At 37.5% G+C, this 14,360-nt stretch overlaps 1 protein-coding gene across 1 annotated transcript in view; it reads right to left on the minus strand.

Moving 5' to 3' along the window:
- Positions 1-14,360, minus strand: part of FAM172A (family with sequence similarity 172, member A) — a 623,240-nt gene that overhangs the window by 243,405 nt on the left and 365,475 nt on the right. Inside the window, exons 7-8 of the mRNA XM_006867893.1 lie at positions 12,121-12,237; positions 5,108-5,192 (exon numbers count right to left, since the gene is read on the minus strand). Coding sequence (XP_006867955.1) covers positions 5,108-5,192; positions 12,121-12,237 — 202 coding nt within the window. The remainder of the gene's footprint in view (positions 1-5,107; positions 5,193-12,120; positions 12,238-14,360) is intronic.

Below are 14,360 nucleotides of genomic sequence, written 5' to 3' on the forward strand. Positions count from 1 at the left end.
GTGAAGGTCAAGTACATCAAACAGTATCAAATTACTCTTGTTTTCCTCTTCTTTCTTCTTCTAGTTGAGCTCTGCTCATCCAGTCATTAAAGTCAGATCAAGTGGGTATGATCTGCAAAAGTGTGGGTATTCTTGTGCATATGCCCTCTCTTCTTATCTGCTGGATGCTTCACTCTCCAATCTAGTTCTCTGTGGCTGTCACTGACTCTGGGCCCAAGAATCTCCAGGTCTTGCCACACTGCTGGCCAACCAGGTCTCCACCTGGGTTCACATAAGTCTATTGAATGTTGCAGGACTTAGCTCGCAGCTTCATTGCTGTTTTTCCCTCATTTCCCCTTGTCAGTGAAGAACGTGGTCACCAATCAGAGCACATGTATTCCCACTGAGTCTTAGTCTTGGAAGGGAGTTTGCTCTGGGGGGACCCAACCACTTGCCTTGATGTTTCCTGGGCAAGCAACTTGCTTGTTCTTGTAGTAATTAATCGGTCTGCCTATATTGTTTTGTATTCTTCCATCTTCTTTTGATGCTTTCTGCATCAGTCTACATTTTACCCATAGTATCCTTCAATATTGAAAGTCGAGGTTTGAATTTTCTCTTCAGTTCCCTCAGCTTGAGAAATGCTGAGCATGTTCTTTCCTTTTGGCTTTCTAACTTCAGGTCTTTGCACAGTTTAATTATAATATTTGCCTTTGTCTTCTTGAGCTGCCCTTTGAAATTTTCTGTTCAACTCTTTTACCTCTTCATTTCTTCCATTTGCTTTAACATCTCTACATTGGCGAGCAAGTTTCAGAGTCTTGTCTGAAATCCATTGTGGTCTTTTCCTTGTTGTCTTGTCTTCTTAATGACCTTTTGTTTTCTTCCTGTATGACGTTCTTGATATCATCCCACAGCTCTTCTGGTCTTGGGTCATTAGTGTCTACTAGACACTAATCTATTAGACACTAAGCGCATCTGTTCTTGAAAAGATCTCTAAAGTATGGTGGGATATATTCAATGTCATATTTTGGCTCTTGTGGACTTGTTTTACTGTTCTTCAGTTTCTGCCTGAACTTGCACATGAGCAGTTGGTGGTCTGTTGCACACTTTGACCCTGGTTGTGTTTTGGTTGATGATACAGAGCTGTTCTACCATCTCTTTCCACAGATGTAGGCAATTTGATTTCTATGTATTCCATCTGGTGAGGTCTACCTATTATGTTGTCTATGAAGAAGTCATTGTCTTGCAAAATTCTATCATGAGATCTCCAACATCATTTCTATCATAGAGGCCATATTTTTCAATTACTGATACTGCCTCTGTTGCCAAACTTTGTATTCAATTCACCAGTAATTATCAATGCATCTTATTTACATGTTTGATTAGTTTGTGACTGAAGAAACTGGTAGAATTTTCAATTTTATCATTACAAGTTTTAGTGGTTGATGCATAAGTTTGAGTTAATAGTTGTAGTAACTGGTCTTTTCTTGTAGGCGTGTGGGTATTATTCTATCACACACAGCATTATATTTCAAGATATATCTTGAAATGTTCTTTTTGATGATGAATGCGATGCCGTTCCTTTTCAGTTCGTAATTCCTGGCGTAATTCAGTTCGTAAACCTTGTGACTACTAGATTCAAAATGGTCAGTACCAGTCAATTTCAGCTCACTCATGCCTAGGATATTGATCTTTAAGCATTCCATTTTCTTTTTAACACCTTCCAATTTTTTAAAAGTTATAATTCATACATACCATATTCCAACTGTTAACGGATGCTTACAGCTGTTTCTCTTGTTTTGAGTCGTGCCTGTACAGCATATTAAGGTTCTGAGAATTTTACTCCATTTGCATCATCACAGTCAACTCTCTTGGAGGCAGCTCTTCTGCAGTCATATTTTGATGGCCTTCCAACCTGAGGGGCTCATCTTCCAGCACTGTATCTGATAATATTCTGGTGCTACTCATCATGCTTCAATATTCAGTATTCTGGTGCTATCTGACAGTGTTCTACTGTTATTCATAAGGTTTTCAGTGGCTAAACGTTCAGAAGTTGTCTGCCTCTCCTTCTTCCTAGTTTGTCTTAGTCTGGAAGTTCTGCTGAGACCTGTCCACCGTAGGTGACCCCGGTGGTATTTAAATACTGGTGGCATAGTTTCCAGCATCACAGCAACATGCAAGCCACCACAGTCTGACAAACTGATAGACAAGTGGTGGAAGAATGTAATAATTATGAATATTTCTTCCTCATTTTGATTATATGATAATTTTGATTAACTTTTTCTATGTATACATAATAACCAAATACAAATATTTTTGCTTTCTTCTCTGTCATTCCCTTATCATCAAATATAAGAAGTATCACTAGTAATTAGCTTCATTTTTTATTATTTAAATTACATGATACCAAATGTGAGAAGATGATCTTCATGATTTGAAGACAAATAAAGAGCTCTGTACTGCAGATATAGGATAAATGCATTATGTTAGGTTGTTGTTGTTGTTATGTGCCATGGAGTCAGTTTCAACTTATAGCGACCCTGTACAGGGTTTCCGAGAGCAGAAAGCCTCATCTTTCTCCAGCGGAACAGCTGGTAGTTTCCAACTGTTGACCCTGAAGTTCACAGCCCGATTTGTAACCACTACGGTACCAGAGCTCCTTAAGAATGAGTTTATTAGTGTCTTTAATTAGGGAGTAAGTCTGGTTTAAGAAGATGTGTATATGTCAAGTTGACAAAATGGTTTTGCAATGTGTCAATTTGACTATATTGAACTACATTTCCTAGAATCTCTTTTCCTATTTGTTTCCAGTTAGAGTCGAACACAAGAAAGATGCTTATGGAAGATACGGAGAGTGAAAGTGAAGTTATACTCAATTTGTAGCTGACACATGTATTGGTTTATCTGCTGGCTTACTTTGTGGCATGAAGCAATGGCCAGGTATGTGTGGATTTAGCTTCATGAAAAAGGGCACTGGCATCTACAGGACATCCACACAATCAAGGACAATGGCAATGATAACGGACATAGATTTAATTCCATCTTCATGAACTCTAGCTCATGCTTCTGGGGTCCAGCTCATTCTTGCTCCCCTTCACTTTACATTCATCGTCCCTTACCAGTTGTCTGCTCCACTGACTCAATTTCCAGTATCATATGCAAAGTCAACAGCCTTACAAAAACTGTCTGAGTGTTTCATGCTTCTCTGATTGAACCCTGGCTGATACACTTATAAAGTTTAGCTATAGTGACAGTGACATTCAGTTGAAGTTTAGGTATTAATGATTGTTTAGTTAGGACAATAGTTCTTTATGTAGTATTTTAACTCATCTCCTAATTATTTCCTTTAAATTTATAAACATTTCTGCAACTTTTAAGTACTTAGTATTTAGTTATCTCTTATGGATATTACGAGGCCCTGATGAAGTGCTATAGGATAAGCACTGGACTGATAAATGAAAGGTCAGTTGTTCAAACCCACCAGCTGCTCCTCGGAGACCCTATGAAGGATTGCTATGAGTCAGAATAGACTCAATGGCACTTAACAGCAACAACAAAGGTATCATGGATTCCTGTTGTGGCACTGTAGGATAAGCACTGGACTGCTAACTGCAAGTTTGGCAGTACAAACCTACAAGCTGCTCCCTGGAAACCCCCTAGGGGTCATTATGAGTTGAAACCAACTCAATGGCACATAACAACCACAATAGGTATTTCAGAGTGTGGTGGTGCTGTAGGATAAGTCCTAGACAGTGAACTGCAAGGATGGTGGTTGGAGTCACCAGCTGCTCCTTGGGAGAGAGATGAAGCTTTCTCCTTCTGCAAAGAGTTACTGCCTCAGACACCCCATACAGGGTCACTATGAATTGGAACTGACTCAACAGCACTTGAGAACAGCAACAGAGGTATTACACTGGGAGTGTGGTGGCTTTGTAGAATAAACACTGGACTATGAACCACAAGGTCAACGTTTCAAGCCCACCAGTTGCTCTAGTGGTAGAAAGATGAGGTTTTCTGCTCCCACAAAAATTTACAGCCTCAGAAACTCTCTACAGGGTCAGTATGAATTGCAATCAACTCAAAGACAATAACAACATAGGTGTACATAAAGTAGTCTGTGTACCAAACCTCTGCTTATTTTCTGGTATCTGTAACCAGAGTAAACTCATTTCTGTTATGTAGCCAAAACCAGATACTACCATCTAAATTGGCAGGGAAGTGTGAAAGCCAAAACAGGAAGTAGTGAGAAATGTTCCCAGCTTCTCTTCCCTAGACTACAGTACAAACTCTACAGACTGGGAATCAGTGCCCTCTTTCAACTAGTTGGAGCCCATCTGCTTCTTAGGCGATTGTCTGTCTACTTCTTTCCTTCCTTTAGACACGCGGGCAGCGCCTGCAAATATTTCTAGTCTATTCTAATCCTTAATCCATATACTAGTTTCTGTTTTGTTTGCTCAAGATGTTATCCTGGCATGACTTTCCATAACCCAAATCCTATCCAAACACCATGGTCCAGTCAAAGTCTTTTGCATAAAAGGTTTTTTCTAAGTACTGTAAGCTACAGTGATCTCTAGTCTCTCAATTCACATCCTTTTACTGTCTTTTGTAACATTGAGTTGGTACTCAATCAGAGACAAACATAGGCCCTATGGGATAGCCGATATGGCTACCCAACCTTTAATTTATGTATGTCTTATTTCTCTATGCTCCAACAATAATACTCATTTTACTCTTAAATTGTTTTACTACTTATTTTACTGAGCTTGTTAAATAAGCATTTTAAACTACTTAAATTTCTGATAGGTATCTTGGTGTGGCACTGTAGTATCAACACTGGACTGTGAAACATAAGGTCAGTGGTTCAAACCCATGAGCTGCTCCTCGGAAACCCGATATAGGGTCACTATGAGTTGGAACTGACTCAACGGCACTTAACAACAGCTAATTTCTGATACTGGATGAGAGCCATGTCTTACCTTACCAAGAATTCATTCAGTAATTTAAGTCAGAATCATTCAGTAATTAAAGTCAGAATAACATGCCTTATTCACAAAATAAAATTCTACTCTTTTTTAGAATACATTTTCACCTAAAAAAAAAAAAAATCATACATCCCTCATCAAACATATACCTGCTGAGACTCGGGGACAGTCGGGTAGCATGGACTCCACTGATGTGTCTAATGGTTCTGAGCTGGAGACCCAATTACAACAGTTCTGTAATATAAGAGAGACAATTCTCTGTTGAAACAATTTGAACCAAGATCAAATTTGTAGGCTTCAGAGATTAATTTATCCTCTATGAACAACCACTACAAGTGTATTCATTTTCCGTGCACTTTAAAGAATTTTCTAATGCAAACAGTAATTATTCATGACCAACACTAGTATTAAGAAAGGTCTGTCTTTTACAGTTCAGCCTATCATCTGTCCTCATATGAAGAAGACATATAACTTTCTGTGAACCAAGATGCAGTATTTTTAAGAGAAATTTAGATGGCCAAAAAGGTAAAAACAAACAAATAATAGATTTTAATTAAAGGCAACTGATTGAAACAAATACTAATTTAATCATATGGAAAATAACTACATTTCTAAATCATTTCCTTTGCATATATAATACTAGAAGAAATGAATATTTTACATTTATCCCTAAAAATTTGGTCAAAATAAATATGCCAACTTTTAACTTTTCTTAAACCTGGGTCAGTGAAAGCTGTATCAAAATAGTTCAAAACAAGTATAAGCTGGTGAATTGTTGTTGTGTCTGAGGACACAAAGCCTTCCATGATAAAGATCAACCTCTAAAGCAATGATAATTTACAACTCAGACAAGTGAAATGTAAAAACCTATATTCCTTTCATGCCTTTAAAATCTGTATTTTATGTCTGGCTTTTTAAAAAATGTGATTAACTTCATTTTTTTTTGATAATTTCTCACCACACATATATAGATACATACACACAACACAATGAATTTCCAGACAAATTTTTTAAAAAAGAAATCGCCCCATCAATCATGTTGGAAAAATCGTCAATTACTATTCTGATAAACAAGTGTGTATTGTGTATTTTTAGATGCTTGCTGCCCTGGTTGTGCACCATGGAATCCGTCCTTCCTCTGGAAAGATCCTTGACTGGTAGATCAAGTGTCTTATTGTATTTCCTTAATTCATTCTGTCTGGAGGAAGATGTCAGCTGTGCTGCAGTGAGGAGAGAATTTCAAAGGCCCCAGTCCCCACCAATAAAGGCAGAGGAATGGCTTTTGAATAGATTTTTCAAGGCAACCCTACTGTTCTGGGACCAGGGAGAGCAGGAATAACATAAAGGAAGAGTTGCTGTATGAGATTAGAAAGTGAAGTTCACAAAGCAGGGCAGATTTTTGTAAGAAACAGTAGATCAATGAAACTATTGAACTGTGTAGAAAAAAAAAAAAACACATGAAAACAAACACAACATCTAGTAATGTTCTTAAATGCTTTCTCCTGTTTTACATTTAGTATGGCTAAAATATTAGTATTTTCATGTATTGCAAAAGCTTGATGGTTTTAAAGAGGATACATGTTCTATAACGTGCACTCCTAATCTTAATTAGCAGCTGAATGCAAAATTGCACAATGTAAGAGAGCAGAAATTATAAAAGAAGTAGGGTTTTAGAAGGTATTTCATACATTTAAAATAAGTAAAATTAATATTACTATTGATAGAAGACCACATCAGAGAGTTCCAGATAATGCAGAAGATTAGCACACAATTAGCCAGCTTTTATATACAATGTGACACTTGCTTGTAAGAAATAAGTGTTCTCCAAAGCAGTGTCAAGATATGTAAATGGATGATTTGTTTTATCATTCTTCACAGCCCCTAATAAATTCAAGAAATCATGACTTCTATAGGTACTAAAAATAGGTTCCCAATGATACAGGGAGATAGCTTCAATGAAGAATGACTCTCTTTCTCTTACACAATTTAGTCTTTTCAATGACAGCAATTAGCACTCAGACAGGCAGCGATTAGGTATATATTTTAATTATTATTCATCCTACTAATACCTCCAAATCTGATGAGAGTCGGCTATTACCCAGGTAATATGTCAGTCTTAATGCTGTTCTCCTATACTTCACATATATAAAACTATCTTAGAGGATATTTCTAGTATTAATAAAAGCGATGATACTGGGTTGCTACAAGTTGAGACTTGACAGCATATGACAACATTACAATATGCTATGATTAATTATTTTCTAACTTGTTAGTACTGACTTCACAAAGTTGAACAAAATAAACTCGACCGACATCACCTTTAATTTAAAAATTTAAAGCAGACTATAAATTAAAATTCAATGATTTAACATTTTTTATTTTAATTTAGGTGCATGCTTTGCTGTACAATATAAATAGGGCAGAAGATACATACTCTATAATTAAACTCAATATGTCCAAAGGTTTTCTGGAGAGACAAAGTGCCTATGTAGGATTTTAAAGGTTTGATATTGCAAGTTTGATGAATGTATATATGTGTGCACGTGTATGTGTGTTTATTTTTACCCCCCTGGGAAAAACATACAGTGGAAAGGAGAAACCTAAATTTGGACAGGGCAATAGTATCTCCATATACCTCGGATTTGTACCACTGTCCTACTTCCAAGTTAAGTTGTAAAGCACTGTTTAATGAAAGATTGGAGCCAGTTTCAAGAAGACATATGCTCTGAGACTTCAGATAACATTCCAGTGTGTCTATGATGTTTCTTCAGGTTTTGAGGTGGTCCAAATTAAACTGGGGTAAGAGGTAGTTGAGGAAGCAGTATGCTGAGGGATATAAAAGCTACCCTTGGAGTCCTGGTATAGCACTGTGGGTTAATGTGCTGGACTGCAAAGTTGGTTTGAACCGCAAGGTTGGAGGTTCAAGCTCACCAGCCGCTCCTTGGCAACTCTATACAGGGTTGCTATGGGTTGGAACTGACTTGATGGCACTTAACAACAACAACACAACCTATTCCAACACCCCTGCTCAAGACATGAAACCCTTTCTCTGTAATTCAGGCTAGCTTCCTGTTCATTCTTCAAGGACTCCTGAGGAGTGACTGGGACTAAGAAGGGAGAAAGGAGAGAGAGGATTCCTCATAATTGCTGAGAAACCTGGATTCTATCTTGTCAAACCACACTGAATCGGCTTTAGAAATGTTCTCTACTATGGGCTCTCACACACTAAGGTGCATTATTACAAGGATTATATAGCATAGATTTTTTCACATTCTCTGTTTTGTTCTAATTTTTATATTTGGGATGCAATGTTAGGTTGTTGGTAGGTGCTATAGAGTTGGTTCTGACTCAGAGCGACGCTATGCACAACAGAATGAAACACTACCTGCTCTTGAATCATCCTCACAATTGTTGTTATGCTTGGACCCACTGTTTCTGTCACTGTGTCAATTCATCTTGTTGGAGGTCTACCTCTTTTTCACTAACATTTCTTTATATAGCAGCACCATATGCTTTTCAAAGGATTTTGTTCTTGTTCATCACCTTTGATTCTCACAGTAGTTCACGAAGTAGATGAAATCGGAATTACTGTTTCTAATTCACAACTATAAAACAAGCCCAGAATCACAGAGTGGCTTGGCCAAGAGTTGTTGTTGTTGTTAAGTGCTGTCAAGTCAGTTCCAACCCATAGCAATCCAGCACAGGGTTTCTGAGGAGCAGCTTGTCAACTCGAACTGCTGATCTTGTGGTTCAAACAGATTTTGCAGTCCTGTGCATTAACCCACTACACCACATCAAGACTCTGGCCAACAGTACTTGGCACCTTGTTAGATTGTTGCTTGGTGCCATTGAATCAGTACCAACTCACAGCGACCCTAAGCACAAGAGAATGAAACACTACCACTCCTCTGACAGTTTGTCATACTGTGGTGGTTTGCATGTTGCTGTGATTCTGGAAGCTATGCCACGGGTATTTAAAATATCAGCAGGGTCACCCACAGTGGACAGATTTCAGCTGAGCTTCTGGTCGATGAGAGACTAGTAAGGAGAGATGGACTACTTCAGAATATTTAGTCACTGAAAATCTGGTATCTGGTAGATCCTTAATTATTGATTACTTAGCAAGTGAATTAAAGGAGCCCTGGTGGAAGAGTAGTTAAGCATGCAACTGCTAACCAAAGGTCAGAGGTACAAAGCCATCAGCCACTTTGAGGGAGAAAAGCCCTGTTGTCTGCTTCAGTAAAGAGCCCAGCTTAGAGCTGTATGGAGCCATTCTACACTCTTCTACAGGGCTGCTGTGAGTCGGAATTGACTGGATGGCACACCACACCAGTAAAGAAATAAGCCAGAATCATTATTAAAAAGGATTCTCCTAACTCCTTGTTCTGAATTACTTCCAAAAGTCCATAGCATTTCCTCTTTGCAAAATATATATACAAACATACAAATTATTCACAAACCAAAGGGAGAAGGCACCTTATGTGGTTTATATTACTTGGGGGAGTATTTGCTGTTATAAGATGCAGTTGAATCAGTTCTGACTCATAGCAACCCCACACACAACAGAATGAACTACTGCCTGGTCCTGCGCCTTCCTCACGTCATTTCTACATTTGAGCCCACTGCTGTTGCCACTGTGTCGATCCATCTCTTTGGCGTCTTGCTCTTTTTCGCTGACCCTCCATTTTACCCAGCATGATGTCCTTCCCCAGGGGGCGAGAAGGTAGCAACAACTGTGATCTACTGTTATCTCTTTAAAGTGCTGGTCTATTTCTTTACATATCTAAGAACCCATGCGTTTATAAAAATTTATAAAAGCTATGTTTGCAAAGAAAAATGATGGCAGCTTTAAATTCAGATGAATTCAACTAGTGACTATTTCAAGCAGATGAAACAATAAAATGATTAGTATGTTATGATCTTTTGAAGGGGAAACCTAAATCCAGGCTTAGTTATGGCTGGTGGTTGTGTGATATCAAATTGGTTCCAACTCAGCGACCTGTGCAGGGTTTCTGAGCTGTAAATTTTTACGAGAGCAGAAAGCCTTATCGTTCTACTGTGGAGTGGGCGAGTGGATAAGAATAGTAGCCTTATGATTAGTAGCCCATTGTTTCTAAAAAGCAAATCTCAATGAATTTTGTTATTTGCCACCTATAGTGAGACTTTCATAAAGAACTTCCATCTAAAAAAAAACATTAGAAAGGATGTTTCTAATTTGGAACAAGTATTAAATTTCATATAGACTATGTGTGTGCAAGGGTTATTAACAGCTCATTTATGAATCTTACCACATATGATACTGGGAGCTGTATAATATATTCATCACAACAGATAAATGGAATTTAAAAAGTTAAGGCAAGGAATAAAACTTCTTCTTGAAAAAGTTCAAGTCCGTGGAAAAGGATGTAGATAGACTGGTGGTTATGGGCCATGGAGTCGGTTCCCACTCACAGTGACCCTGTACAGGGTTTCCGAGGCTGAAAATCTTTATGGGAGCAGAAAGCCTCATTTTCCTCCCATGGAATGGCTGGTAGTTTTGAACTGCTGGCCTTGATGTTAGCAGCCCAACTCGTAACCACTACACTACCAGAGCTCCTTGTAGATAGACTAGTAAAGGAAAAATATGGGAAATTATATGGTCAGAAAGAACCTAGGTGTTAGAATACAAGAAGGAAAGAAGAAAATAAACCCAAAACACATACTGATATGTGTATAATCTAAAGAGGAATAGAGTAAAAATATTCTGGACTTTTGCAAAATGAAAATCATTTGTCTAATGGAGAATAACAACAGTAATAACAGGTGTTGTTAAGTGCTGTTCAGTCAATTCCGACCCATAATGACCCTGTATAGGGTTTCCAAGGAGCAGCTGGTGAGCTTGAACCACCAACCTTGCAGTTCAAATGGCTTTGCAGTCTGACGCATTAGCCCACAGCACCACCCAGGACTCCCTAATAGAGTGGTGAGATGATAATAACACTACGGAATTACACAGCTTTGTCCTTCTCTCTGTTCAGTCAACCAGTCTTATATTAATGATAACTGAGGGAAAACTAGGTAGTTAACTAGCTCATTCATACAATTTAAGTATATGACTTCATTAAACACAGGTTGGGGAGGCAATTATTTATAATATCAAATAGGTAAATATAAAGAAAAAAGAAAATTTGAGCCAGATATTTAAAACAGGAATGAATAATAAGTTAAAAGGTAAAATAACAACAATAATATAACAAGAGCATGTTCAATGAGTCCTTGTTAGTTTTAAGGCTCACTATTCTTAAGGAGCTCTGTTAGCATAGTGGTTACGAATCAGGCTGTGAACCCCAAGGTCAGCAGTTCGAAACTACCAGCTGTTCTGCAGGAGAACGATGAGGATTTCTGCTCCCGTAAAGATTTACAGCCTCGGAAACCCTGTACAGGATCACTAAGAGTCGGTTCTGACTCCACGGCACACAGCTGCCACCACCATTCCTAAGGGGTCCTGGTGTGACGCTGCAGGATAATGTGCTGAACCGCAAGGTCGGTGGTTCAAACCAACCAACTGCTCTTTGGAAACACTTTATAGGGTTGCTATAAGCTGGAACCAACACAATGGCATTAACAACAATTCCTACGGAAGTCTGAAAAGGTTTCTTACCCTGAAGCTGGACTATGGCCAGTCCTGGGATTCTCCTAGCTCAAGACTCTGGCTTAATATTACTTCAGCTTTTTTACTCCTCCCTCTATTGGCAGTGGTGAGTCAAACCATTTAAGAATGGCATACTCTGCCAGCATTTCAAGAAGAAAAGGACACACCAGAGTGTACATTAAGCTTCTTCTTGTAATTAAGCAGCATCGACGCTAAATAGCTGGTGGAAAATTAAACATCAGGGAATAAAAATCTCCTAACACTGAGACCTTTTTAAACTAAAGTTCCTACTTTACAATAAATGCATACATAATATTCTATAACAAGAACCAAAAGAAAAGACTTTAAAAAAATTGTTCTTCAGAAGGATTTTCTATTATTAGTTCAATCATGTCCAGCCTTTTCTATCCCCTCTAAGTGTTCTGTCTCTAGAAATGGAGAATGGGGGTGGGAGGTGATCTATGCTGGTGGGGGCTCAAGACATCAAGGCTCACACCTATTCATCTCAGCATTAACAAAATCCAGTCTCACCTCTCTCATCCATTCTCGAATCGTTTTGCCAGCTTCTTGATGCCACACATTGTGAACAGAATCTGTCAGTGCCACAGAAGTGACCTTACTTTTTACATCTGCTTCTCGTTGAATCATCTGTTGAGAAAAAGGAAAAGAAAACACTGGCTACATATATATATATATTTTTTTTCCCTACTGGGTGAAGCCTGCTTAGTCATAGATAATAATAATACTATATCAAAAATGAAAAAGCAATATGCATCTCTGATTCAAAGTTGCTCTTTTCTACATGGAAAACATGCCCTATTCTTATCCAGAGATGTGAAAAGACCTCATATTTTTCTTTAGAAAGATAATACTACTTAAGTCTTAGAACTACGCAGCTCTATTATTTTCCATGTGGTTTAACAATTCAGGGATTAAAGGGATCACAGGGAAAAAAAGGAGGAATCCCTAAGGGTTTCTTTTACAAGTTTCTTCCACCACTTCCTATTTCATAGCTTCAGGGAAGTTAATACCTGGGGTTCACTGTTAGCTACTTAGGACTAACTTCTACTAATTTTCAGGATATAGCATAGCAGTAAAGAAAGACATCTTGCTTTGACTTCTCCAGTTGAGCTAGCCTTCTTCTCACCATGTTCTTGTCATTCATTGGTGTTTTAAGTGCTCACAAAGATCCTTCTCTTTAATGACTTTGACTATCATTTTGCTTTCTGATATATTTCCTTATGTCAACAAATGATTCCACTTTAATTTTTCTCTATAGCATGTTATTTCTACAAAATTAAATGATGTCTTAAATTTTAAAAAAGTAGCTAGGCTTGGACATACTAAAGAATTCATCAGTGGTCTGTAAGATAAGGCCCTGGAAAATAATAATTCTCCGTCAGAAGAATAGAAAAGGGTTTGAATCTACTGAGTAACAAGAGTGACCCAAGTATAAGAAACCTTAACAAAAAATTACAGTAAAATGCAATAACTAATCCTCTTCAGTTTCATAGTAATACCCTTTCTTTACAACAAATGCCCTTTTTCTGTTTCTAAATTGCTCTATCAAAGAAAAAGAACAATTTCTATATCATCTGTTACCCATTTCTGTAAATTATCTTATCAAAAACATATTACTTTAAAAAGAAAAAGGATAATCTGAATGGCTATGAAAGCTGATACAGATAATATTACAAGCCATATTTCTGACACCAAATGATGCCTGTTGGTATTTTGAATGAAACATCCCTCTTTGCTCTCTTAAATGTCTTTAAATTCTGCATATTCCTTATCACTGTACCGGTGCTGTCAGTGCAGCCACTCATGGTGCCACCCCCTCCCATTTACCTGCTCCTGTACCAGACCATACAGAATCATCAGCAAGATTTATGATCAACTATAATCCCAGAACACTAGCTGATAAAAAGTTATAATCTGATTATAAATACACTATTTTGTAGATTATATGGATACTAACAACAAAACTGTTTTGTAAAATCTTTCTACATTAAATTATAACATTATTAGCAATATTATTAGGAAGCATTTCTTAAAATTTTTTCCTTCATTTCCTCTAATTACTACTTCATCCTCAAAAAAGTTATTGAAAAAAAAAGTTATTGAAATAGGTTCACAAACATTACCGCAATGTTGTAGCTAAAACATGAGAACTGACAAAATCAACAACTATAAAAACATCAGCAGCACAAAAATAACAGTGCATGTAGTCTGTATAAAAGAAATTACGTGACCTGAGCTTCATTGTAAATGGGTAATAATATCTACTTTGACCAGACCCCATTCAAGGTTCAAGAAGTAACTCAGCATAGAGTTTTATAACAACTAACTACAAGGATACTTTTATGAAAAATAATAAATTTCTGCTGAAACATTACACAAACATTTTATAGACAGTCATTTTAGTGTCATTCCCATTATTGCAGCTCGTACCTGAAACCTTTGTGCCCTATGTTTTCTACTTGTTGTTTTTGTTGTTAAGAGCCATCGGGTCAGTTCTGACTCATAGTGACCCTATATATCAATTCCAAGGAGAAGATGGTGAGCTTGAACTGCTGACTTTGTGGTTCAAACTGACCTTGCGGTCCAGCACATGAACCCACAGTGCATGTTGAAGTCTTATAATCAGTGTTAGCTATCAACATCTTCAATACCAATGATTTTTTTTTTAAGCTTTTATTGTGAATTGAGTGATAGATCGTTTACATGGGAGAACATTGGTTTTACACTTACCCTATCATATTTTGTTTCAT

The sequence above is a fragment of the Chrysochloris asiatica genome, unplaced genomic scaffold (assembly GCF_000296735.1).
Source record: "Chrysochloris asiatica unplaced genomic scaffold, ChrAsi1.0 scaffold00111, whole genome shotgun sequence".
In the NCBI taxonomy this organism is placed as follows: domain Eukaryota; kingdom Metazoa; phylum Chordata; class Mammalia; order Afrosoricida; family Chrysochloridae; genus Chrysochloris; species Chrysochloris asiatica.